The 27922-nt window shown below is 41.5% G+C and overlaps 1 protein-coding gene across 3 annotated transcripts; it reads left to right on the top strand.

Annotated features, from left to right (window-relative positions):
• kiaa0513 (KIAA0513 ortholog) lies at positions 1 to 27643 on the top strand. 3 transcript variants are annotated; one of them, XM_076732292.1, is made up of 13 exons: positions 1 to 93; positions 10639 to 11225; positions 13731 to 13830; positions 14412 to 14485; positions 14791 to 14861; positions 16909 to 17116; positions 17207 to 17247; positions 17357 to 17429; positions 18148 to 18225; positions 19062 to 19091; positions 22781 to 22861; positions 23509 to 23603; positions 23890 to 27643. In XM_076732292.1, the coding sequence occupies exons 2-13, from the start codon at positions 10831 to 10833 to the stop codon at positions 23937 to 23939; spliced, it is 1296 nt and encodes a 431-aa protein (XP_076588407.1). In that variant the 5' UTR covers positions 1 to 93; positions 10639 to 10830; the 3' UTR covers positions 23940 to 27643. The 3 variants fall into 3 exon arrangements, with proteins under 3 accessions (XP_076588407.1, XP_076588409.1, XP_076588408.1); XM_076732293.1 differs by lacking the exon at positions 1 to 93 and adding an exon at positions 2903 to 3019; XM_076732294.1 differs by lacking the exon at positions 19062 to 19091.
• Positions 27644 to 27922: the final 279 nt, after the last annotated feature.

Raw genomic sequence — 27922 nt, 5'->3', positions numbered from 1 at the left:
ATTCCGTCCAGACCACAGTCTCGAGCAAGACCTACGACGCACAAACATCAGTGTGGATCGGTCGTCTTCTGCTGTCTGCACGGGACGTTTCATGTACGTACAGTTGTTACTGTAGTTGTTGTTTCATAAAATAGCTATTTACGCATACGAGGCGTATTCTTTTACGACTTGTAAACGCCATTTTTGCATGGCACGTCTGTTTATTTGAATGTTTCTGGGCGGTCAAAGCTGAGAGACTATTCTCGTCATATTTTCGCCGTAATCGTTTCATTAACGGTAGAGTTGCTTGATGTGTACCTGGCTGCACTTGCATATACACCTGCATGACTGACGCGGGGTGTCCCTGTTTGAATACCAGCGATTAACGTTACAGGAAACGTCAGCATTTCTGCTGTGTTTATTCAGTGCTGCTTCCTACCACAGCTGTCAAGTGCGCCCAGTACAACGACTTGAACTCATAGGTCAGGATTTGCGCGAGATAATAAGCTATGGTCTGCGTTATGGGAGTCCAAGCACCTGTTTCATTCATATGTTTTGAACTCTTCATATTTTAATTCATTCACGACACATTCTGGTTGTCCTCTATGGAGAGAGCGCAAACCAAACTTCATTCATTAATATTGCAATATAAGGTGACCTTGCTTATTGAGAAAGATGTATACCAAAGGAAATAGGAAACAAAGCTTTTTGTTAATTGTATGGAGACACATTTATATTCGGCACGTGTATCATCCAACAAGTACGTTGTTCTTATATAAAATATGAACTTTTATTCCATTCCCACACATAAGTGGCTTCTTTTAACAAAATCGCCTCTGCGCCATGGTCAGTCGTAGCGAGTTGTGTCGAAGAATTACATTTTAGAACAGAAGTGCTGCTTTATAGTTCTGCTGCGTGTGCCACATTGGAGATTACCTCCTCCATCTACCTATCTTGTCGTGCTCTGTCAGGTATGCGCGCTCCCTGAAAGCGAATTATAAAATTGCCAGATTTTTAAATGGAGTCTGGCGTGACGTTCTCGCAGTACGCAATGGGGGAGCAGGTACACCAACAGATGGCAGATAATGCATGGCCCCAAATGAAGCAGTACATAATGAGTACATGGTGTGCAGATAACACCTGCGTACATTACTGTAAGAAATGTGTAGATAAAAAAACATGTTGCCAAAGCCATTTTACAGAGTCATACTGCACTTTTAAATCTACATTCCAAGCACCTGTCTGGTTCGCTTAAACTAGTCTGGAGATCTTGAATAGCCATTTGCCAGCTCAGGAAAGGAAAGGCCAGCCTGGCAAAATAATACTGGGGCTGCAGTTCTGTGGAGTGGATGGATAAAGACTGTGCTCAGTGTTATCTGGAAGTGCACATGGAGGAGAACTTCCTCCTAGGTTTTATAGCATCCTTCACTCATGTCACCCTGGCTCCGTACTCTGATACTGTTTGTTTAGTATCTGTGTTGTGCATGTTTGTGGCTATCAGTGGCAGTAGGCTTTTTTCAGGGGGGCTGGGGTGGGCACTCATGTCTTGAAAGAAAAGGAGAAAAAGCTTGAAATGTATCTTAGCCTCTATTTGAGTATGATTTGCACAGGCAGACATTTTCTCTATACTTGTCTTCTCCTTTGTTAGATGTCAGGTTGTGATGGAGAGCTGTTTGAATGTCATCCATAGAGGGACAAGGGGGGGCTAATGTTAAGTCAAGAGGTGCTAATAGTATTAGTATTGAACAGATTGCTCAGGTGTCCTCTTTGACCTTTGTTAATGCTGTTATTGAGTATGTGTCTTCAGTAGGAACTGCATTAAAACCGAGCCCGGTCTTAATATAAAAACATATGTTTACAGCTTCGTAGTAGATTTAGTGGATAAGGTGCACCACTCTCCACGTGCACACTGCTTTCATGTCTGAAATCCAGCTTGTCCTCTGAAGACAGTTTTAGTGTTGCTGTGTTTGGAGTGTTGCCTGTGGTCAGCAGATTACATCTGTAAGTGCAGTCCCCTCAGCTACACTGGCTAACCTCAGCTGAGATTCTACACCTAACTTATCTGCCATCAGCCACGTCTGCTTGTCACACATCTATTGTAGCATGTGATGTGCGGTCGTGCAGCTCGGCTCTCAGACTGTGCCCATCCTGAAGATACTTTGTTCTATATAACAAAATTACCATAGTATACGTGATAGTAAACCTATGGTTATTTGGCTAGGTGGTGGGTTTTCTGGCTATCAGGCCATATAAATATGTCTTTATTATTTTTGTCAGTTATGCAAAGCTATGCCAGAGAGTGGGCCTGCCTTTTTTTTTTTTTACATTCAAATTTCTCATTGAAAATTTCCAAATGAGTCTTCAAACTATGCAGCCTGACTAGAGAGCAGTAGTTCCTACTTGTTGGTTACAGAAGCAGATAAAAGTTATTTTCTGCCCCTGTTAACGCCTGTAATCAGGTGACACACACAAACACTTCTTTCTGATATAGCCCAATCTTGTTTGGCTCCTCAGTGCCAAAGCTCCTCTAGAGGAGGCTGAAGCCGACAGAGTTTATCCAAGACTTGACCTTCCTGAACCAGACTTAGACTAGACTTTAGACTGCTTCTTTATTGATCCCAATTTGGGAAATTATTTTCTTGCAGTAGCAATTAAACATACAGACAATTGTTTAAAAAAAGTAACAAAGAAGGAACCAGGAACTCTTCGCTCATTTCCTGCCACCTATAAAAGTCTGATCCACCTCAGCTGGAGGTAGGTTTGGGCAATATGACGGAATATATTGTGCAATGGTGGAAATGTGTCCACCAGTAGATATTTGGCAATGCTGTTTCGACCGTGGGTCCTGTCCTTTAGTGGCTGTATTCAGAATCGCCTACTACACATTAAGACAAATGCATGTGATCTCCCAAATCCAGGTGACTCACAAGATAATTTGGAGAAAATGGTAAATACAGAGCAGGAGGCAGCCCAACTAACCCATTAAGGAAGAAGAAACTCTGTCATGTGGACATGGTTTGGATTTAGAAAATCTGACATGGTAAGATTATTTTAAACCATTTCTTAATTGATTATTATTATTATAATGGTATTATTATACCATTATGCTGATATTAGCATGTAACTTATATTATGTGATAGTAGATTTTGGCCATATCACCCATCCCAAACATAGGGGACTATATTAAAATGATAATGCAAACTTGAAAATGAAAATGGAATTCCACAGTAGCATTCTAATTTTTTATTTGTGTGTTTTTTGCGTAAAAATGAAAATGCAATAGTCAAATTAGCATTTTCATTGTAACATAGGCTACTCGTGGATGTTTGACGACTATATTAATATGAAAATGGAAAAGCTATTTGACATTTCAAGACTCTGAAGTGGATTATATTTAAATGCAGTAAGGGAAACAGCGCCCCCAGTCTGTTGCATGTACATTTTCATTTCCATCACTCTTTGAAGTGGACAAAATTCAGATGAAAATGTAAGCTGTCACTCCTCTCACCGAGGCGGGTCTTTAGTTAGAATGTCACTTCCAGTGTGTTGTGTTTCTCTTAAAGTCTGCTCAGTTATTTTCATGATGTACTTATCAAGTAACGCCCAAAATTATGAGGGTGAGCAATTAAGCTCATGACTTAGCCTATCAGCCTAGCTTGATGTCTCTTCATGGAGTTTGGCTTCATTGAAAGACAGATGATGAACAGTGTGTACAGTTTTGATGACCTGACTTAGTATGTTTTCTCAGTATCCAAGAAAGACCAAACACAGGTGTAGTGTAAGCACGTTATGCTACAGGTCCATGAGAAAATCAGACAAGCCCCACAGTCTGAGAGTACCACAACTATGATTATGGAAGCCCATAATGTTGTAGAAAACAGCAACCACACAGTATATAGGCTAGTTCAAATTAGCACCACCTTCACCAGTTACAACATTAAAATACTGTTTGCATGTTAATGCATCAGTAGTGAAAAATCAATAACATGCACTTCTTGATGATATGACACTGCATAATAGCCCGTCCCACACCCCTCTCTTTCCAAGCATGTTGGAGAACAATTCAATTCAGTTTTATTGATATAGCGCCAAATCACAATAGAAGTGGTCTCATGACACTTTCCATATAGTGCAGGTCAGGACCATAATCTTTATCTACAGACACCCAACAATTCCCCCGTGAGCAAGCATTTGGTGAGAGTGGGGAGGAAAACTTCCCTTCAACAGGCAGAAACCTCGAGCAGAACCAGCTTCTGGGTGGGCGCCATCTGCCTTGGCCGGTAACTGTCATAAAGAGCACCAGGAGGAAATATGTCAGGAGTTGAGTTTTCATTAAAAAAAATATATGACTGGGGTGTTAGCTGCTGCATTCCAAATTAATCAGAGCACACAAGGCCAAATTGCCTTCCAATGTGCCATATGACAAGTGAAGAAGCATTTAAAAGGCTGTTTTTAAGACATAGTCCGCCCAGCTGATTTGTTTTCTCTTTTCTAGCTCAGTTAAAAACAAAAATACCCAGAATCTGTCTGCATGTTAGCTTGTCTTTCACTACTGAACCTCTTTGTGACTAGTACCAACAACCTTATCCTCACCCCACCTGTCTCTGCTCTGCTCTGCTCCATGTGTGAGGGGCTCTGCTGGGAAACACTGGATCTGCCAAAATCCTATGAACTGGTCCTTAAACTCTTTAAACCTCACTCACCTGCTGATATCATTACTAACTCATGGTGTTTAGCCAACACCATTCAAAACCACAGACCTTTATTTTGAAATCAGTTGGAAATCCCATAGTTTCCAAAGGTACCATGTATATCTGGCTGAGATTTGGTAAGATTTGTATAAAATGACACAATAATGAAGAGTTGGAAGAATTGCGTAAAGATTATATTTGTAATAGATACAGCGTGGATCAACCCTCAAGCCACTTAAAAGGAAGAGAGGAAAGGAAATCAAATGTAAAGGAGTACAGTGAAGGAGCCAGGAATGGGAAACAACCTTGTTTTCAGCTCTTTGAGCATATTCATCCAAAGGAACAAAAGTGGCAAAACAAAGAATGTACTCACTGTTTGTGTTTTGGTGACTGAGACATCCCAGTAGACACAATAATAGAGATACTGACCGGCTCGCCCTCTCCAATTACACAAGAAAGCCAAGAATTGTGGGTCAGGGAAATCCCCAGTTGAGTATTGGTTCCTATCTCCATCAGGCTGATCTTTGTTCAGCAATGCCTGAGAGAGCGCTTTGGGTAATGGACTAGTGGCCTGAGAAGGGGACTTTGAAAGCACCTTGCCCATATGCTGAATGGGTATTCTATAATACCATATTTGACGTAGAAGAAAAGCTGATTAATTGCTTTGCTTTTGCCGCATATTGCTCATAAAGCCAGGGTGACAGAGATAGATGAACTGTGAAACACCACGAGTGTTGAGGGTAACAGTGGTTCCCTCATATCTTGCTCAACTGATGTTTTTGCGGCTGAGAGTGCTGAATAATATTTCCTGGGGGTGGGAGAGACTTGGGGGCATGTTGCATAACGGCGCTGGCTTCCATGGGTGAATCATGCTAAGTGCAGCATACACTGAAGATGAGAAAAGGGAGCGGGATGGGTCTTGTGATGCTGTTGTGCTGCACAGCTGACAGCAACAAGCAGAGATCTTCTCCCCCACATCACTCAAGCTTTTCAACATCTTCCATCATGACAGAAGAGCCTCCTTCTGTGCACATTACCTCAAAGGATAGTGTTTGTGCGGGGGCAGGGGTGTTTAATGGGGGCTCCCTTCCTGCCCATTGAAGCAGAAATACTGCAGCCTCTGCAGTCTGAGTGAAGGAACACTGATTTACTGAATCCCCCAATGTGTGTGTGTGTTTTTATGTGTGTGTGTACATGCGTGAGTGTCTGTATGTGCATTTGCTGTGGTCGTGGCACAGGACAGGAGGACAGGACACGTTAATGAGGCCAAATGGCGTCACTGGCCGGCAGGTGATTGTACTGCTGCCATCCACCTCCAGCAGGGGATCATGGCAGACTGAGGGGCTCTGCTGCTTGCTCAGCTCGACTCGGGCCTCCAGATAAAAGCTGCGAGGTAAAGACGTTACAGGCGACTCTTAACGCCTCCAGTATCGCTGTTAAGACTGATGAACTGTGGGCCATATGCTCAGTTTTCCTGGCGAGACCTCACAACACCCCAACAAAACGGTCACAAAAAGCAGTCGTCCTGCTCATAAACACTGAAAAATTCAAACATATCAGCAGAATTTTAACGTCTTCAGGCTTTGTTTGCACTTGATTCTTGTAGTGAATCACCAGAAATAAGTCTTCTCCAGTTCTGTGTTAGTATGAGGAACTTTTAAAGGTAAATTTTGCTGTCCTCATTGTTCATGTTGAACTCAGGTAGGGATGTTACTAAAATTACTGAATGAAAACAGTTGTGCTATAGATGTCAGTGATGACCACCTGATCACAAAACTCACAGCGAGTAATGAAGTTAATGGCACTGTGGTGAAGGCCTTCCAGTGGTTTAAAAACACCTCAAGGTACCATTTATCAAGTTCAACAGCCAAGCTCTGCTGCTCTGCTTCAGCAGGACTGTGTAGGTGTGGTTTGAGCAGATTTGTTTGACGGTGATCAAACAACCCACTTACTGTTATCACAGTCTGATCCAAATGTTGCTAAATCCTGATTGGTGTGCATAAGATAGGAAAATATGACATCACCCATGCCTCACACACTTCCAACAGTGAGAGGTGCGCTGAGAAAAACACAAACATAGAAAATTCTCATGTTCAGCAATCAAACTGGTTCAAACTTTGGCAGAAAATAGTATGTTTTTGGGGCATTTAAATAAATAAAAGGTCTGGAGGTCATGAAAAGTAGAAAAACCAGAGTAGAGACAGCCTGGTTTGTGGTACTGGATGGTGTTTTAAGCATTGAAACAAACTGAGTTGGTACGCTCTGCTGGAAAAGAAATATTCATGCTTAGAGTAAATAACAAGGCCCCTCATGCTGATCCTTGTGGGACTCCTGCATCAAACATTTCTGGACTTGATTTGAAGCTGTCAACAGTCTGAACTTTACCAGAACGATATGATTTGAATTATCTTTAAGCAGAATCATCAAAATCACTGAACAGCTGCTCATTTAACAAAACATTAGTATCAAAAAGTGTGGACAGATCGACAGAAAGTGCAGCAAAATGTTGCTTCTCATCAAGTGAGTTAACATTGTCATCAACAACAGTAGCTGCACCAAGTATTTTACTGTCGGCTTTGCATACAGTTCAACAGGGACAAAAAGACACACACACACACACATTAAAACTGCAGTGGATGATAAACGTCAGTCAGTGGATGTTTTGGTGTCAGTGACACAGTATGACTTCTAACTGTTCATCAAGGTGACGTCTTGTGGGGGGAAACTGTTTTTTATCTGGTTGTTTTGGCGTTCAGTGATCTGTTGGAACAGGTTGTGTCCAGGATGTGATCGGTCTGCAGTGATGCTTCCTGCCCGTTTCCTCAGTTTGGAGGTGTGTAAGTCCTGAATGGAGGACAGGTTGGCGCCAATGATTTTCTCAGCAGTCCTGATAGTCTGTTGCAGTCTGTTCTTGTCTTGTTTGGTTGCAGGCTCAAACCACATGATGATGGATGTGCTTAGAACAGACTGGATTATTCTTGTTTAGAGCTGGATCAGCAGCAGTTGAGGCAGGCTGATAGTGGATCCCAGAAACCTGAAGGTTTCCACAGTGGAAACAATATTGTTGAGGATGGTGATGGAGGGCAGTGTTTAGGGGCAGGTCTAAAGCCTGACTGCTGTGCCTGAAGGACATGACTGTTGTCCAGAATGGCACATTTGTTAGTTACCCAGTAATTACAGAGTTTTACAGACAGGGCGAGTTAATTGTAGGCCGGTAAAACCTAAAAAGGCAATGAGATAATTTGTTTCACCTTATATTTTTACATGTTACTTATACATTTGCTTATTTGTGTGTGTGTGTGTGTGTGTGTGTGTGTGTGTGTGTTTATCTTTGCCCTCATGCTTTCTGTGTTTGTGTGTGTGTGTGTGTTGAGGCTAACACTATTATAGCGGTGTGTGTAAAGTCAAGACCAAACAGTGCCCTATTATAGAGCAGCTGCAGCAGATTAGCTCAAGGATGGAGTGCAGGATGTGTGTGTACGAAGAACCGCTGCAGTTTTCTTCTCAGAGTGAAGAGTCCTGTGAAGCCCTGAGTGGGAGTCAGCAGTGTGACACTGTGCTATGATGGGGTCACTTGTTTAAAATTAGACGAGTGTTCAGTGTTGTGGAGTTACACAATGAATGTACAGAGGTGCAGCAGACAGATTGTGAGAAATTGTTTCAACAGATATGAAGTCTAACATTTGAGTTTCCTGTCTTTGTGGCTTCCAATCAATGATTTCTACTTCCTGTTATTTGCATGATATGAATGCTGATGTATGAACAAAGAGGAACCAGTCAGATTATTGTCCTGAACTTCAGTAGTCATTTGAGGTCTCATAAATACAAGCAGAGGGAACAACAAAGGGAACTACGCGGGAATGATGTTGACGTACACATTGTTTCCTATTACTGTGAGGAAGGAGTGGAGCTCCTCAAGGTCTCCTTTTAGCAAGCTCTGTCAAGGAAACAGAAGAATATCCGATCAGGAAGTTGTTTTTTTTTTTTTTTTACCAACAGTCCACAAAACCTGCTCTGCTCAGCTGACATTCTTTTTACTGTAGCTGCATGTCACAGTGATCAGCGTCTGCAGGAAATAATTTTACAGCACATTTTCACATCTGCCAAAAAGGCTGTAGAGTCAAAAGGGGGGACAGGTTTATTGCTGTTATCTCATGTGTTTTTGTTGTCTTAAATCCAACACGCCGTTTTATTCCTTGTCAAATTCAAATGCAAATAACCAAAAAGAGAATTAAAATGACCTTATCTATATTTTTGGACTTAAACATTGGTAATAATTTGAATTAAAGGTTGTTGTACAGTGACATCGTCTCGCCTTGGTCCAGACCTTTGAATCACTGGTGATGTAAGCAAATTTCTATTTTGTCTGGCCAACCTAATGTAAACCATGGAAACATTTTAGAAGCTGGAACCATCAGTTTTTCATTTTCATTTTTTATTTGAAAAATGATTATCAAAAGTGTTGCTGTTTATTGACTAATCAATTAATAGACACATCCTTGCAGCTCTTGTCTAGTATTGTGTTCATTGACAGTCATTTCAATAGTTGTAAAAACAAACAACCAAACAAAGCTTTGTAGGCAGGATTAAACATGAAAGCGTCATCTTATCGTGCCAAATAAAATAAAATAAAAAATAAAAATGATGGGAGACAAAAGCACAAAGTGGTGACAAGCGTAGATGAGATAAACGTTGCTGTGTACAGGTTGTTCAAAGTCAGTGTGCTGTAATTAGAGCTGTTAAATTGTTGGACATCTGCATGACAGCAGCAGTGGTCACGATTAATTGGCTCGGGTAGAACAGAACTAATTAACAACTCTTCCAATTAGAAATTGGCTTCCATGAACATGAACACACCACACTAAATAATGGAGTGAAACAAAATGGCAATACAATGTTTTCACAGCAGATATTTGGACTTGTTCTAGCAGATGAAAGTAATAGCAGTGTCCCAGTATGCCATTCCAGTGATCCAGTATGCACAATTCCAGTACCGTAGAGCTGTCTTACATAAATGGAAATTATCAATAACACCTGTGCATTTTCAAAGTCTGCTGTGAGAAAGGTCTGATTAGTCTTATTAGCAAACTAGAGGGAAAGTACAGGTGTGACAAATAACATTAAAGATGGCTCTCTTCCTTTGAAGTATACCAGGGATCCAGCATGTGCAAAAGCAGGACCTTGGAGCTGATATACCTGAGAGGCTGCAGCTATTATTAATGTTGTTACGAGCACCTGTGGTTGCCTTTCTGTGATATGTCGAAATGTCTGCTGTGAGAAAGGCATATACACTAGATTTTTATGATGATGAAAGCAAACACCTTTCTTCCTCTACTTCCCGGTAGGCAGCACGTTTTAGCCAGAGAGGAGATAAAACACTCAGTAGGAGGAACAAACTGAACACACCTCCAGTTGGTGGTTCCAATTCTAAGCACTTCATCCTCTGCAAAGTGACAAATTGAAATTTTAGAGTGAAATCCAAACTGTCTGCCAGGTTTCTCTGGATGCATTGCTGCACTGAGCAGATCACACAAACCTGGACTCACCATTGTTAGACATTTGTCCTCTCTCCCCTTTGGTAAAGGCTTGCTGTGTGCCATTTTCAAAAATCCTGGGCGGCAAAGTTCATGCTTTTAGCCATGTTAGCAGTGTGGTGTAATCTTTGCACCTGAAACATTATGGCTAAACATTATGGCTAATTAGCAAATGTTAACATATTATGACACTAAGATGGTGAGCATTCTAAACATTATACCTGCTACACATCAGCATGTTACCATTGTTATTGCTAGAATGTTAGCATGCTGTTGTCAACATTTCTCTCATTTCCATCATGGAGCTGCGAGCATGGCTGTAGACTTTCATTCTTGTTTACCTCTCACTGTAAGGTAAGCAGATTGCCCAGTACAGTTTAACTGAATGTAAAAGATGACTACAATGCTAATTTTCTCCTTCCTTTGTTCACAGATGCACTGGGTTTGTGTGTTCACTTGATGTCAGCGAGCTCAGGGGGTGGGAAATTCTGCACAATCAAAACCCGATAACAAAAGTGACAGCTAGCACCCACATCTGCAACCACGCTCATGTTCCTGCCAAGCACCATATAGCTCACTCTGAAAACATTGTTGCAGAGCTGAAAGGAAGGGACTCATTTCCAACATGGAGGGCGCAGCAGTAGACAACCTAATAGACTTTGACTTTCCCTCTGAGAACACATCTCTCAGCGTAGATGGAGGCCAACACGAAGGCCATACAGACATTTTCTCCCCAGAGCCGACATCTTCCATGGGAATCCACCAGCAGCCCTTACTGCCAGAGCCCATGGCGCCAACCAAGCCCAGCTCTCACCACCACCCTCACCGAGAGGAAGGAGACGATGACAGCGATGCTACAGAGTCGGCAGACAGCGAGAACGACATGGACCCGCCCTCTCATATGTGGGAGATGAGGAGGTCGTCATCTTCGTCCGCTCACAGTGGAGAGGACGCCAACTCTGAGACAGTGGAGAGGAGGCAGTTCATGAAGGCTTATGTGGAGAAGGTGTTTCATGGAAAGTAAGGAAAAACTTTTTTTTTGTTCTTCTCTGTCGTGTGATGAACCAAAGGTCAAATCAAAGAGGATTATTTACTTGGAAAACTTTTGTCACAAAGGTCATACTGTATGTAGTATATACCAGGAACCTAACATTAGTTTTGTTTGCACAAGGCATTGCTACTTGGTCTCGGGAATAGAAGCTTAATCCTGATGCAGTTTCCCTGAGAACATAATCATCCATTTATATGTTTCACGCCGTATGTGCTCGTTTCAGTCATTTTTAAAACACCGCCATCATGTGCCTCAAGCGTCTTCAGTGCAGTACACTCTGAAGGATGGCATCTGTGTCAATGATTCCATCAAGGCCGGCACCGAGCCACTTTTCTTTCTCGTGCACAACAAGAGCTGTAGTCTCCACTGTTTGTTTTTAACTAGCTTAAGGCTGTGTTCCGATACACTGCGGTTAGAGGTGTTTCTCATTGGTTTTCAGTGGTTTGGATGCGTCAGGTGTACCTCTCTACCAAGCAGCACACTGACATATGCCCTAAGGTGAAATTGTGGCTACTTTTGGCATGGCATGGCGCATGTCAACTGTCACTCCGCGGTCAACAACCAATCAAATCGCTGGAAAGGAGGGACTATAATAACTCTAATTAATAATTATTATCAGCTGGAAGGATGCCAAATCACATGCTGATGCATTGGCTTGGGCTCCAGCATGCCTGTGAGCGCTTGAGAGCGTCTATGTGCGACGCTCAGAGAGACACTCGCAGACGTGCAGTAACCCTCCTGCATCTGATCACAGCCTAACTGGCCTGTAATGATTAAATGCAACGCTTGATAGATTATGTTAGCTAGCTACTACAGTTACTATATTACACAATACTTGATCACTTGAAATGTGGCACATGGTCAAGCGGTCTATTTTTTCTCCACTTGTCCATTCTGTGTTTTTTGGCTATTGTCCTAACAAATGTCTGATATGTCAAACAAAAAGATGTGTTTTGTCTGCATTTTTCCTGACTGAATGGTGCTGACAGTTTCTCGTGCTTTAGGCTGTGCATTCACTTATAGTCAGATCAACACTGCTCCATGTTTGTCACCCAGAATGACAAGAAACGTTCACCCGGTCAGAGACCCCCATGACTCATCAGCAGAGGCCCATGGGGGACAACAGTCTGACCGGTGCATGAATGCTTGACAAGAAATCAAATGTGAGCAGGGTGAAATGTTAACAGGGGCTTTTAAATAACAGTGTACCTTTGTTTTTCATTTCACAGACATTTATTGAACTCCTCTGGCATTTTTGCTGCAGGCTGAATCATTTGTGACCATGCTTAATACTGTGTCCCTCTACGGTTATTTGCTATATGTTGGCCGCTGACCTCTTTGCTCTGTAATGTACTGGTAGATCTTGTCCAAGAGAATTAATTTCTTGCCATGAGAGCTGACAAGTCTGCAGTCGCCTTATGATGACCTCCACCATTTTAACCTTCTGTAGAACATTCCAGTTGTCTCCTAATCGTCTCTGTCTCTTCCTACGCTGATGAAAAGGATAGAGAAGAGGAAGAGCCACATGCGTATGTTGACTGGATTATGCAAACTGCTGTTCGCTTTTGGTTCTGCCAGCTCAGCCTCAACAAGGTCTTCATTGTGTGAGATGGCCAGTTGTGTAACATAATGTACTGTACTGGATTCCACCTATTTGTGGTCCTCTCTCTCCAGGGTCAGGAATATGTAGTGGGGCAGAGCACACTGCCAGGCTCCCCAACTTTCTATCTTTGCTTTGCATGTCAGCAGCAGCTGTCGGGGGAGGACGGGGGGGCAATGACACACCCATCCTTTATCATTTTTTACACACGGAGAAAAGGTTCAGCGTTTGTCCTTGAAGACGTAGTTCAACATTTTTGGATACGCATAATCAGATTAAATGCAACATTCATGCTACTTTAATGTCTGTAAGCTAAAAATGCAGCTACTGCTTACTGTAGCTTCATAACGGTAGCAGCCAGTTATCTTGCGCACGCTTGATTATGCTTAGCACAAATACTAGAATGGGGGGGCGGGGGGGGGCTATCCTTCTAAAGGTAACAAAATCCGTCCTCTCATCTATTTCTCTGCAAAACTTTCCCAAAATGCGGAGCTGTTCCTTTAAAAGATCCATGGATTACCTGCAGGCATCCGCTGTAAGCTTACAAAAGCAAGGTGTGTCACTGCTGATTTGTAATGCAATTACACATCTTGACATCTCTAACCATACAGAATATATTTGCTATGTTGGTTGAAAATTCTTATCATATCCTTTTGAACATTTTTTATCAATTCAAACTTTAGAAACAGCTGATGCATGTGGTTTTTGTGAAGTTCAGCTGTCAGATACTGAAATATACTATGTGAGATTCTCAGTGCAGCACAAAACTTTTTTGAATAGTAAAATCAATCCGATAACTCCTAAGTAAACAAAACCAGCTGTGAAGGGTGTGTAAATTAGTGCTGTAATACGTTTTTGGACCGTGTTTTCACAGGGAGGACTTTGACCAGGAAGAGAAGGCTCGTTTTGGAGAGCTGTGCAGTGGAGAGAATGGCAAAGGCAGAGAGTGGTTCGCCAAATACGTCAGCGCACAGGTGAATATGGGGGAATGATGACATCATACGTGACCTTTAAGGGAAAAATAACTGCAAAATTTCAGATGCACTGGCCAAAGAATAACCAGTTTTTGTTGCACCCCTAACCACACAGTGAGAAAGTCAGCACAGGTCAGCTTCTACTTTATTCCAAACAAAGTCCAACTGTTTTGAGAGAGTGGAGTCTGAATCCCAAAAATCTGGAATGGTTACCACACAGTTTTGTTTTCACAAGATCACCTCCTTTAAAGTACATTTTCTTCACCGCGAGGAAACCTGTGTATTTGACAGTAACATGTCAAACTTTTGTTGGTGTTTTTCTTAGTTTTGACAGATAGCGATGAGTAGATCGTTTTTGGATGAACTTTCCCTTTTTAGTAAATGAAAACACATGAAATCAGTCACACATTCTTGTGATAAAAATACCTACATGAATAAAAGAGCTCAAACCAAAATATTTCATGAAATACGTCACGGAGCCCTTTTTATGCGTGTGAATGCACTGATGATTGTTGACGTCTTGTCTTTATACCAAGCTTTCCTGAATAAGCCTCTAACTCTCTGTCATACTGTATCCACAGCGCTGCCACTCCAAATGCGTGAGTGAAGCCACCTTCTACAGACTGGTGCAGTCTTTTGCAGTCGTACTGTTTGAGTGAGTCTCTATGTGGTTGACTTAGTTAGAGACCGACATGATGTAATCGTCTAATCCTGTCTGACTCGAAAGGATAAGGCTGATGATGATGTAAAAAGTTGTTATTGTAAGCAAGTCCCATGAAAAGACAAAAGTTTCTGAATACTTTGCCCTGCCTGTGGCACTTGTGCTCTTTTCATGGGATTTCTTGACAGTAAGAAAAATGTGGAACGTCACCTACTTATCCTTTTAGTAAAAAACTTTACATCAGTGATAGCAGTGAGGTCATGACAGGATCAGTCTCTAAACAAATGTTGTGTTTACAGATGTTACCAGATGGATGACTACAGCCCAGCCAAAAACCTCATGACTATGTGCTTCACATACTACTACATTGGTAAGGTCTCATTCACTCTCTCATCTTCACGCTCTGTGTCTGTCATGTATGTCACTCTTTTTGAACTGTCTGAGTTGCTACTGTTTTAAAGTTCAGCATGGTGCTGAGTTGAGAAATCCAGCTGTGCGTGATTTGGGGAATATCACTCCTCAGTTCTGATTTCAGAGAGTGTTGCCACCACAGGTTCTCCCTGTGGCTTCTCTTGAAGCAACACCGCAAACACATGCAATGTCTTTGTCTGCTTGCATGTTGGTATTGTTTGTACTTATGCAAGCAGGAAGCTTTGAGTGATTAGTGCACCTCTGTGGCACAATGCATTGCATCGACGTCTGTCTGCAGTCATGTCTGCTATAAATGTACACGGACACATGAAGTAAACCTGCACTATAGGCAGCTGTGCATGGTGGCAACCAGCTACAAAATGTCTCCAAAGCATGGACTGTGAGAGTAGCTGCAGGTCTTGTCCAGAAACTAGAAGTCTCTGAACTGAAGAATCCATCAGAGGGATTGATTACGCTGTGTTCCAACAATTACGCAAGTGAGGTATCAGGAGGATTTCAGCTTGCTTAGTTTTCAGTTCTTCATTGAACGTATTTGCCTGTTTTATTTGTCCTATCTTTTTAGATAACTGCTATTAATCTCAGGTGTGTTAAAGAGTTGGCCAGGTGATCGAGGGGAAACCTACTTAAAGAGGTTGATTCACATTATGAAGCAAGTCTTGGCTCTCAAGCAATATGGGGAGGAAGAAAGATCTGTGAGGAGATGGAAAGTGTCAATTCATTGCTATTAAGAATTTACCTGATTAACAATGTATTCATTTCTAGTGTTCAAGGGCAGCTATAAAACCCACTGTTGAGCAAACAGGTATTTGAATCAGCTGGTCTCTCTGGAGTCCCATGAACATCTTGATGCAGAATCCTCCAGAGGCTTGCAGTTGTGTGTAAAGCTGTATTTTGGCCTCCCCTGTTGCCATCATCATTAGTTTTGCTTATAGTAACATCCACATTAGAATACTATTATTGAGGACAAAAACATCTTTAATCATACTGACTGTTTTGCAAAAACAAACAAAAATTTCATGTGCATAATAAGTTGAAATACAGTGCATTGTTTGCATTTCCAGTTCACTGAGTTGCAGCTGGCAAAAATGAAGCTAATTGGTTCATCAAATTTCATACAGACCCTTTTTTTTTTTTCAAAATGCACACAGACTCTCAGAGGTTAGAAAACAAGGTGATGTCTGTTTATCGGCCTGTAATGCCCAGGGGTGCACATAACTTTCTCTATCCTATTTTATTCTTCATTCAACGTGTTTTGCCATTTAGCAAACTGTGACTTCTCAGCTTCACTAGCTTGTTTGTTAGCAATAGCTTGTGCCACATTTGTGTGCTCATTACACTGTTTGAGCTGTTTCAAATAATGGATGATTGAAATTCTTTCTTTTGTCTGTTAGATGTGGATGTGAACAACATATCTTGCACCACATTTTGGTGCGCTCATTAGCTTCAGGCCACTGGACATCATGGAGCCGCTTTTCAGTCAAAAGTCTATTGCTCTGGTTCAGTTTGATTCAACAGATTTTGGACATCTCTCACAGTAGGTTACAAGACACAAGAAACGTGCGTAGACAAAGAAATGTGTATTGATGTCCAGCTGCTGCCGTCTTCCATTGCTGTTGAGTTTTATGGTGATTGGTATCCTCAAGTGTTGTATTACTGCCATCTGCTGGATTGTAACAGCTTAACAGTGCAGCCTGTTTACAGTGTTCACCCAAAGTGATCCCACTCATGACATTGCCCATTCTATAACCCAGACCCCATTCAGCTGCTGCTTGGTAAGCAGCAGCGTGTTTTCAAACAACTGGATGTTATGCATTTCTGATTTTTGTCATGCATGCGTAGCTGTGTATGTAATATGCACTGCTGCTAATGCCCTCGACCAAGGATGCCTTTTAGGCCTTTAAAATATATAAAACAATATTCTATTGGTGTCCAGATTGTCGATAGATGTGTCATCATTTTGAAAGCTCTGCTCTCCTCTTGTTAAGGAAAGTCCCAGCCGTCTCCGTCAGAGCTGTTGGATCGTGGCGGACCTCCACCTGGCCTGGACTCATACCTCAACAAGGCCAACTCCTGGCTGTCTGGGAAGAAGGATGCCGCTGAGCGCCTCCTTAAAAATACATCTAAGACTGATGTCAAGGGCTTCTTTGGAGGCCTAGAGAGCAAGCTGAGGGGCTCAGTGGCTCCCAAGACTGAGTGAGCCAATGCATCTCCTCCAGTGAATTCTTATCATTAACACAGTCATGTATAGTTTTCATAACTTACTCTGTTCCCTCTCATTTTTAGGGATGGGGAAAGCCCAGTTGAGACAAAGCCCATATCGACAGGTACAGAGCCCCAAAACTCATTTGAACTCTCTTGTTAGTTTTCATAAAATAGCTTTTGGATATTAATTGATCTGTGCCAGTGCCTGCCATGTTTTCTCCTCTACCACAGTGTCTGAGGCCCCAGAGGAAAAGAAAGCAGAAAAGGTGTACCTGTACACCCACCTGAAGCAGCAACCCATCTGGTAAGCTGAGGAAACTCTGGCCACAAAGGACAGATACAGGAGCTTTGAAGGTTCAGCATGCACTGTCCTTAATGAGAAGCTCATTATGTCTGCATGTTAGCAGCGTGCCAACAGCAGTAGCACTCATTTGAAGTCTTTCTGTCAGTCTGATGATTGTAAGTCCAACATTCACTCTCCCTTTAGTTCCGCTTTGCTCTCCAACAAAACTTGAATATTTTGTTCTATAGCTGCTTAACTCTCACCGTGCTACTGTCACTTTGTCTGCTTTCGATGCTGGACAGGTAGCACAGGTAGCGCAGCCAAAACCGACACTATGAAAATGGTGAAAGGGAACCAAAACCAATACAATGAGCCTAAGAGACGATAAAATAGCTGTGTACATCTGAGGGGAGCTGCAGGTTCAGGTGATAATTCTCTGTGGGTTTATCACTTCAAGTGACCCCTTTCACAGACTGTATAACCTCGATTCCAAATAAATTGGGGCGCGGATGGGATGAGGTTCACCACTTTGTGAAACTCATGATTGTATAAAGGATATTCCTCCGTGGGCTTGGGCATCCCAGCTTTTTTGGAATTGATGTGACAAGTGAAGTTACAAGATATGGCAGGTGTGAGCAGGCTGATTATTATATGGTTTGATTCTTTGCAATCACTCACTCATTCATTTGTCTTGATCAGGAAGGAAACCTGTTAAATGTCATCCCTTCTTGTCATTCAGGCACACACTAAGATTTTGGAATGCTGCATTTTTTGATGCTGTCCACTGTGAGAGGAAGAAAAGGTCACCAACCACAAGGTGAGTGTGGAGGGGAATCTAGACGGATAAATGAAGCAGTTTAGTTACAGCCTCTATTACAGCATGGCGTGAACTGTGGAAAAAGCTGGCAGTTGTTCTGTGTGTGTTCCTGTCACTGTGTCTATCTGATGACATTTGAATAAAGGTTGGAGGTCCAGTGGTGATGTACTGCTGTATCTGAAGACAAATCTCAAAGTGCTGTTCATTATGTTTCAACCTAGAACAGGTGCGGCACTTGTACAACTGTATGTATTTTCATACCTTTTATTTGTTTATTCTCCACATCGTCTTGAAAGCACAGACCATTTCTGCTGAGCCAAGCTTATGAAGTGACAGCACAGGGCACCGCTCTCTCTCTCTCTCTCTTGTTCAAAGTCAATCTAGCTCACCCAGCAGCGGATCTCTTGCATGTACTGCTTGTAATAAATACAAACCGTCGCAGGTAAATAATGAGATATCTCGCCATTGAAAATATTTTAGAAAAAGATTGTGCCATAATGAACCAGTCACCTTCCATAGCATGATTTAGCAAGACGTCAAAAGAAGGTAAACACTACCAACTTCTGTAATCAAAAGGCAAAATTTACTTTGGCCATCCAAAATTGAAATCTTAGCAACATGCCTAACCTAAACCTCTATTGTTGATAATCTTCTGATGCCCCACACCTTCTCTTCTCTTCTCTTCTCTTCTCTTCTCTTCTCTTCTCTTCTCTTCTCTTCTCTTCTCATTGCTTCTCTTCTTTGCTTCTCTTCTTCTCTTGCAAGCTGCCGTTGCTCTCCTTCTTTCTGCATGTTGACTTTAACCCTTTGTCTCCTTGTGCCTTGCTGCCGGGCAGGGGAACGCAGGATGAAGATAAAGACGAGAGGTCTGTTCTTCTATTTGTCCGCAGCCTTACAAAACAAAAAAAATAAATAAAAAAGCAAAGATAAGGCAAAGATTAATCCAGGTGAAGAGGAGAAGAAGAGCAGAGGCTTTGGAATTGCATCACAAATCTTCTAGAAGCAGCATCTGGTTCCATCATGGAGGTCCAGCGTAGCAGTTGATCTGAAATAATGGCTAAATCTGATGAGAGTTAGCTGGTGTTTTCCCTTTTTTGGTGATAATCTGAACAGGAAGAGCTCTATTTAGAAATCACACACCTGCCCAAAGCAGGTAGCCACCATGCTTAGAAGACAGTGACCATTCAGGATTAACTTGATGAAGAGAAATTTGGTTTTGGAGTGTTTTGTATCATAATTGCAGTGAAGATGTCACGCACAGTTTCAGTACAGATGAGAGCAAACTATGCTCATTAGGAGAAAGTGTGCCACCAGAATAATGACAGGATTTTACAACATTTTTACCATAATTAATAATTGTAGCTGTGGAGCCATGTTTATATTGTTAATGCATGCTCATGCATGTAGATGTACATCTATGTGCTTGTTCATGTGGGGGATTGGATGCACAGTCCAGCCACCAGTTTCACACTATCCCACTGCTTCACAGTGGGTATTACCAAGAAATGTAACAATGCACCAGCTAAGGCAGCGATGAAGACTCTTTTGAAACATTAATTTAAACAGTGCAGGTTTCAAAATGTTCCAAAAAATTTGTGAAACTGTGAAAGTTAGAGCAGATGTAAGATGGAATATAATGAAAAGAATCTCAAAATAAAAGCTAAGAGTCTTATTTTTTAAATCAAGCATTAATTAATGTTTTTTTGTACCTTCTTGTTCATGCACCTTGACTTTATTAATGCATCATTCAAAGGCCAATCAATATCTAGCCTTTAAAAATGTATCAATGCATTAGCTGATAATAATTTAACTTTAAGTCAATAATTATTCCAGTGGCACGCTCCAGACTCCATTGTCCAGTGTCCGTTGTCCTCCAATATATCGCAAAACACATTCTCCTCACTGAGAATCGAGGTGAAACAGGGGGAGCATCTAGAAAGGTAGTGAGAAGCATAAAAGGCTGAGGGAGATAGTGAGAGATCTGATAGATGACAGAAGCAGTTGACGTGAGAGCAGCTCGTTGTTCGGCCTTGTGGTGAAGGGTGAGGCTCAAGGCCTGGGAGTCACCCTGGGTCTAATGTGCAGTTTGTCAGATGCGCTCTGGTGAGCCTTGATGGGAGAGTATGTAATGATAAATCCCCAGACTGGCTGACAGGAGCCTAGTCTTAGTCTAGAGCAAGACTGTTTTGTGTATAAATTAAAAGATATAATCTGCTTAATCACAGCAGGGGAATAATGTCCACATCACTACAATTGTAAATAATTGGATTACAGTGTGTGATTACTGTGTTTGAATTATTTTATTTTTATTTTTATTTTAAAGTGTACCCCATTTCGTTGTCTGGCTTTGTATGAGCCCTTCACTGGATTCTTTTGCACTATTTCTGTGTTTCATTCATCCTTCATTTGGCTTCTGCAGGCATGTTGCTGTGCTTGATTGACAGGTGATGTGATTCACTGAGGTACTCTGTCATGCTGCTGTTGTGTTAAGGGGCAGGAGAACGGGTGAACTCAGGCGCAGACACGGACAAGGAGATGGGAATGAAGATCAAGATATTTTTTGCAGAGCACAGGGGAAAGAAGAGTCGCAGGTCAGGAGTAGTTAGAGCTAGTAGCTGTGAGCCGGAGCCTGGCAGAGGCAGAACAGCACACAGGATGGGCCTCGGAGAACAGACAGCAGTAACTAGACGCATGATAACTGGTTCAAAGTGTAACAGCACTAACTGGTAGCAGAGTTTAGATCTGGCAGAGAGGAAATGGCAGAGCTGAGTACTTGTAGAGGCTTGATTATAGAGATGGGATGCAGCTGGTGGCTCTGCTCTGACTCCGGTGCACCTGCAGGCAAACATGCACGCGCACACACACACACACACACACACACACAGGCAGAGAGGCACTCAGGGATCAGCATCTGGTTTGGGAGGCACTGAAGTACAGGGCATGGCAGATGACGTCTTAGAGGCAGATGCAACATGTTGAAATGATTTTTGTGCCTGTCTTTGATGAGTAAAAGCATCACACCCACAGTTAATATCCTGAATGAGCAAAGAGACCTTGTGTAATGTCTGGGACGGTGTTTTTTTATCTGGAGCAGGAGACAGAGGCAGCGGATCGGCTGCAGTCTGAGGGCGTTCTCTGCCTCTTCACAGCTCGCTGCATGTTCTCACCATTCATCTCCTCGCATGTGATTTTTTTTTCTCGCCTTCCATCAGCATGTTCTGTTTGTATCTCTGTTTCTTTCTATACTTTTTTTTCATATTTCCATGTTTCCACTGCTGATTGATTGCAGGGATATGCTGTACATGCCATAAATAGAATAATCCATGTAAAGCAATGGGACACAGGCATTGCTGATGTATGACGTTGCACTTTTGGTCAGTTTTGAAGTGTGGGGATGTTTTCTTTTTCCTTCCTGCCAATATCTTACCAGATATACTGTGATGATGCTGATGAGGGAGGAGCAATGAGCTAAATGAAAAGGAATGACACACTTTATAGAGGGAGAACGCTGGAGTTGTCGTGTTGCGTGGCAGGATTCGCAACCCCTGCCCCCTTACACATAGTAATTTGACCCGTTGTTGATATGAAAACATTGGGCAGTGTGGCGTTAATATGAAATTAGCCTCTTGGTTATATGACCACCTTTCATGTCCACAACCATTCTGTTTTAGTGTCAAAGAGCATTCTGGGAAGCATTTTAGCTCCACAGTAAAAGCAGAGAAAGCAGATGGGACAAAAGAGTGACCCCTGACATGCCCCAAATATCACAGGTTGATTATATCCAACATGAGAGAGGATTTCTGTCTTTTGGTTGGGAGACTTAGTTTCTAAAGAGATTAAGTAAGAAAAAAAAATCATCAGTATGTATTGTTTTATCGTTTTGTCATAGCTTGTGTCGTTGACCCGCACAATTAGCAACAACCACCATACAGAGGGAGAGGTGTCCATTAAGGTTTTTGATAGAAATCGCTCAGTTACACCACTATGGGTAATCTGCATTTGACTAGAAATGTATAAATAAAAATAGTAAAGTGGTACACAGTACAGCAACATCCTCTCTTTAGCCATTTTATTTCGACAAGTCTTCATGACTTCAGTGGTGTTGGTGAATTCAGGCATGCAAACATTTTTCAGGTTACCACATACTCGTGTTACAGTAATACACAGAGCAAATCTACGCTTCTCATTATCAATGATGATTCTCTGTGAATGAATCATTTGTTTTTATTTGTTTGCTGATGGCTGGTTAATGTGCCCTTTGATTGTTTTATGTGTAATGCAGCCTCTCTCTTTGCATCCCATTGCACAGTGAGCAGCTACAGGGATGGATGTCATGGTGGATTACAGAGATGTTTTTTTACCCTCAAAGAGCTCCCAAACTAGTGAAAAGTTAAAGATCCTATTGTCCAGCGTATTGATGATTTATTTACAAAAAGTCAGCATGACATCGATGGGTAATATTTTTGACACCCACCCCTGGCCTGTGTCTGTAAAGCTGAAGGTCAAATGGAGACTTTGGAACGAAAGCTTGACTCAGACTGTCTCTGTGCTGCAGGGAGAAGTGGTGTCATATGACCCAGGAGGAGAGGGACGACAGCTCCAAAATCGATGAGAACATCGCTTTTGGCCAGCTGGGGTGAGGAAGCCGCCACAGTAATTGTCTATGAACTAATACAGTGAAATAAGGCACATAGAAGCCTTGGTGTGGAGCTGTGAGGAGCTCCAGCAGGTTACTTAGGGAGACACCCTAGTGGTAAAACAAGTTACTGGTCCTGGTAAAAGCAATAATATATGACATATACTCTATGTAGAGAAGGAGAGAGGACAGTGTGTTTTATTTTCTATCTTTAACATGATGCTAGTGTATTTTGAAAAAGAAAATTAGTTAAAAAATGTGGTCTTGGTGATTGTTTTTTTATGTTGACAGGAATGATGAACAGTTAGATGATGTTTTTCTGACTGGATATGCAGCTGGAAATGTAGGATATTTCCACTCTGATTAGATAAAAAGTAACATGTTTAAAATTTAAAACACCCATTTTTAAGAAGATAAGTGTTACAGGAACTGTAAGTCTGTGTGTGCCATGGACTGCAGATGACATCTGCTTAAGACAGCTAATATGTCTGTCCTTGTAAAGGTAAATCAGAAATAAATAGAACGTGAAGCAGAATCTAAACCCATAAGTCAGCCGTTTTTTCTAAGTGGTAAAGAATACTGTATGTATTGTGTTTTTGCAATTATCTCTTTGTGCTAATTGTGTTTGGTACTTTGTGTGTTTTCAGGACATTCACTCATAACATGCTGGCGTTTGGGCTCAGTAAGAAGCTCTGCAATGACTTCCTGAAGAAGCAGGCGGTCATTGGGAACCTGAATGAAGGTAAAGCACTGAATGATATATTCAACCTACAACCGTGATGCCAATGAAGTTGGTTAGCTGTGTAAAATGTAAATAAAAACAGAATGCAATGATTTGCAAATCCTTTTCGACCTACATTCAATTGAATACAGTACAAAGACAAGATACTTGAAGTGAACTGAAGTCATTTACCAAGCAACAATTTCACTTTCAAAACAACGTTTGAATGGGCTTTTAGTCCTCTTACATAAAAACAGCCATAATGTAGCTTCAAACAAACATGTGTCTGTGTTTTTTGCGTTTGCAGAACAGTACAAGTTGCTGACTGACCACATAGAAAAAATGGCGGCAGAGTGAGTTTGAGGACGACAGGCTGCATTTCAAAGTCTCCACATAACAGACTGACAGCACATACGCATCAGCTCTTTCTTTTCGACGCCACAGTGACCAACTCTCTGTTTGACTGTTGCTGCGTATGTGAGGTACACTGCTGAAAAATGTAACCTGCTGTTCTGAACTGTGCCATATTGTAGCAAATCCTATTTACCCAACTTGGAAGTGCTCCTCTGGCCCCCGTCCTATATCAGCAATAATACATTATAATCAGCTGGTGCATAATGTGTTTGTGACCTGCTTTACAAAGACTAGAAGCATAAACTGAAACCATCCAGTATAAAACCTAAACAGCCTCAGTGTGGTGTCCGGCTCTCTGGATTTATACATTATGCACCCGATGTGTAGATTATATTATCCTCTATGCTGTTTTACCCCGTGTTTCTTCGGCAACCATATTTATTACATTAATCTAAAACACATCTAACAGTGTCTGTTAAAACATTGCACTAAGTATTGTACTGCTTTGTTACATTTTACATAAATGTCTGCATATAGTTTCAACCAAACCTGGGTATAATAGTACATGGCAATAATAACTCAGAGTGCTTTAATCTGCTATTCAGGTGGCTTCAGGTCAGTTTTCAAGCACAAAGTCAGTGAATTATTGAGTACTCTCTTATGCTCGTCTGTGCTTTCTGTAACAGTGCAGTATGCTATTTGAAAATACAAACAAAAAATACAGCTTTATCGTATGTGACACATAATGTAAACGCTGGTATTTCAAATTGCAGAAACAATATCCCTCCATGCCTTCTCTTAAAGAAAAAGCTCAAAATTGTGAGAAATACACTTTCAATGTACTTTCTTGCACAGTTCTTACACCACTCTCATGTCTGTATGCTAAATATGAAGCTACAGAAAGGAGAGGGTTAGCTTAGCTCAGCATAAGGCCTGGAAATGGGGGAAACTGCTAGCCTGGCACCACCCAAAGGTAACAAAATCCACGTACAAGCACCTCTAAAGCTCATGATCAACCTGTATTTAGTTTATTTAATCCATCCACAAAGCGGTTTTCGGTCGGTGGATGTTTGACCTTTGGACAGGCTAATTTTCCCCTGCTTTCAGCCTTTATGCTAAGATAACTTAACTGCTTCTAATTGAACGGCCAGTGGTTTTCCCACTTTTGCTTTGGCACACATGTCTAATGCAGTGCTGTCCCTCTCATGTTTTTAAATGAGAAACTTGGGAACATTAGAGACTCCTTATCCATCCAAAGTGCCTTCCATGAAAGTTAACGTCCTCGTCTTTATCCTCCGATGCTACCATCAACTGCCCAACCAAACACTAATGCAGAGCCTGCAAAGATCACTCTTTTACTCATTCACTGATACATGAACAACTTCTGCATGCAAATAGAATTCATTGTACTGCCATTTGTGTAAGTAGGAGTTAGTTTTGGTTGAGCTGCAAATGCAAACGGCTTAGCTAAGCATGTTGTCTGGATCAAAGACTGGCCCTCCATACACCCTTCTGCTGCTGCCCCTGTCCTGCTGCATGTGTATCTCTCTGTATAGCCATCTAGCACATGCGAACAGCATCAAGCAAATGTGATGCAGCTCACGAGTGACTGAACAGGGAAGTGAGGTTCCCTAATTGTATTACTTCATCCTACCACAGCGGGGTAGCATTGTGTCTTCATTCAAAGCACTTCTCAATGAGAGATTCCTGAATTAAAAAAAAAAACCCTCCTAGCTGTTTCAAGAATATATCAATGTGTGCTTTTTAAATAATGAAATATGGTTATCTATATTTGATGCACCTTCTGGCAGGATGAATCCCATTTCAGATTGATGGTATGTTTCAATCTATTGTGTTGATGAAGCCATTTTGTAAATACTGTACATGTTCCTCTGTGTGTTGTCAGAATTGATCACGTGCTGCTGTTTGTGAATTCTGTGTCTTTGATTGTAAATGTATAGCAATAGATGTAATAGTGCATTGTGCGCATCGTTTTTATGAAGAACATAAATGTCCAACTGTAGCTGTGACCCTGAAGTGGCCCCATACATCCCACCTCTGTTTGATGTGAACAGTCAAAGTATTTGCAGATCGTTTTGTGCAATAATCTCTTGTGTAAATGTAATCATTCCTTCACAGCTGAGCGATGTTTTTGAGCTACGTGCAGTTTAATCACACAACGCGTACAGCAAGCCTTGCAGTCGTCTGTCCACTTCACACTGTTTTGAATTGAAAGTGTCCCTTTGCGTGTTCTGTAAATCCATTTCTAACCCTTCGAATATCTTCTTGGACTATGGCAGAGTGGCTAATCACCAGTTTTTCCTGATGTGACCTTTGACCAACAAGCATAGACCTGCATATTTTGTTAGTTAGCTCAGCATGAGTCATTTGCACTACATGTAGTCTCAGCATCTCTATACTCACACTACACACGTTCCTCTGAATGATGTTACATTGATGCCTTTTGTATTTTCTCTGAATGGCCAGTGCATTCTCTCTCTCTCTCACTCTCTCTCTCTTTCTTTCTTTCCCTGACGGTAGATGTCTTTTGTTGCCTGGATGAAAAGACCATTTTAACCATACTGACTTTGTGTGAAGTATCAACCAAGTTAAATTCAGCATTGAAGTAGGACGTTGTATTTTCTGTGGGACTGCCCTGATGATTTACTCATGTGGTGATGAGAACATGGTCTCCAAATCCTTGTGTCCCCAGTTGTTGATTGTTTTTCTGGTTCAATGCTAACATAGCATGCACTGCGTGGAGTGATAGCAGCTAACTAGCATTATTCAAAGTAAGAGGAATACAGTGAAAAAGCCACTTATAGTGCTGTTGTTACAACAGATGAGCAGTCATTGGGTTGGAGTTATCTCAGGTGAGCATGCCTGTGTTTTTTTGTTACATTAACACTGAGTCCAGTCTCTCACCACTGTTACTTTCAGAGGACAAACAACAAACAGAAAAGGTCAAAAAGCTCATTTGAATTTTCAAAACTTTCTTTACAAAACTGCCATTGAGTGGAAATCACCTGAGACTACCTGCCATTTAGCTGTAGAGTGGCTACACTTTCACTTTCTCACCATTGAAATAGTGCTAGTGGTGTTATCAGTTTTACCACCACAGCGGGACCCACTTAATATTAAATGTCAGTTTATCAGCATATAGCATTGTTAGCCAGCTGCCACTATGGCAACAAGTAACATATATGTAAATGTGCTGTATTGTAAAAGTGAAATGGTCCAACTGAAAACGTGCTAACTTTGATTGGTCTGTGATTGGGCCTGGTTTAACTGCTGTGGCTGTGTGTTACACATGCATGTTAAATGTTTTCACAGTATGATCAGGTGGCTGCCTGGGTAGCAACCGAACACAAATGATGCATTTGGAAATCGAGGGTGAACTGCTAAACCATGCAGAGTTTAGCCTGCATGTTATAATGTTAGCTAGCGTGGAACCCATGATCTACTGGGAACACAAGGTTAATATCAATGAGTACATTGTCATTTGGCCGACTACAAACCTGACAGATAGAAACAGAACAGCTCCTGTTTTATTTGCTGTGTGCAGACACCTCTGAACACAGATGTTACCTCTTTCATTGTGCTTTGCTTGCTATTTTTTTTTTTTTTTTAAATTCGCTTTGCTTGTACATGTTGTCATAGCGTTGATTCAAGTTGCTGTACTGTAATAAAGTTATTTTTTGATGTCATTTTTGTGAACTCTTCTTGAATCTTTGATGTGACTTTACTTAATCTGTTAGTCAGTGTGCAGAGACTGAGACCCACATTCAACCTTTTATATTTAAAAAGTGTTATTTGCACGTCTAGAATTATGTTGCTTCCTTGATGGAAAAGCCTCTCAAAGACCACAAGTGTCAAAAAGAAAAAACTAACATAAAACTCAATGCTAGCTTACTTTAATCGTAATTCTAAAACGAATCTTTATTGGTCTAAGCGCTTGTATATGTCTGAGTCAATAAGAGTAAGGT

Source organism: Chaetodon auriga, chromosome 6, assembly GCF_051107435.1.
Source record: "Chaetodon auriga isolate fChaAug3 chromosome 6, fChaAug3.hap1, whole genome shotgun sequence".
NCBI lineage: Eukaryota > Metazoa > Chordata > Actinopteri > Chaetodontiformes > Chaetodontidae > Chaetodon > Chaetodon auriga.
This window is presented reverse-complemented; position numbering and strand designations above follow the sequence as displayed.

Coding starts and splice junctions, on each gene's coding strand:
- kiaa0513 (XM_076732292.1), top strand. CDS start 10,831: ATGGAGGGCGCAGCAGTAGACAACCTAATAGACTTTGACTTTCCCTCT. Junction 11,226..13,730: donor GAGAAGGTGTTTCATGGAAA/GTAAGGAAAAAC, acceptor GTGTTTTCACAG/GGAGGACTTTGACCAGGAAG. Junction 14,486..14,790: donor TTTGCAGTCGTACTGTTTGA/GTGAGTCTCTAT, acceptor TTGTGTTTACAG/ATGTTACCAGATGGATGACT.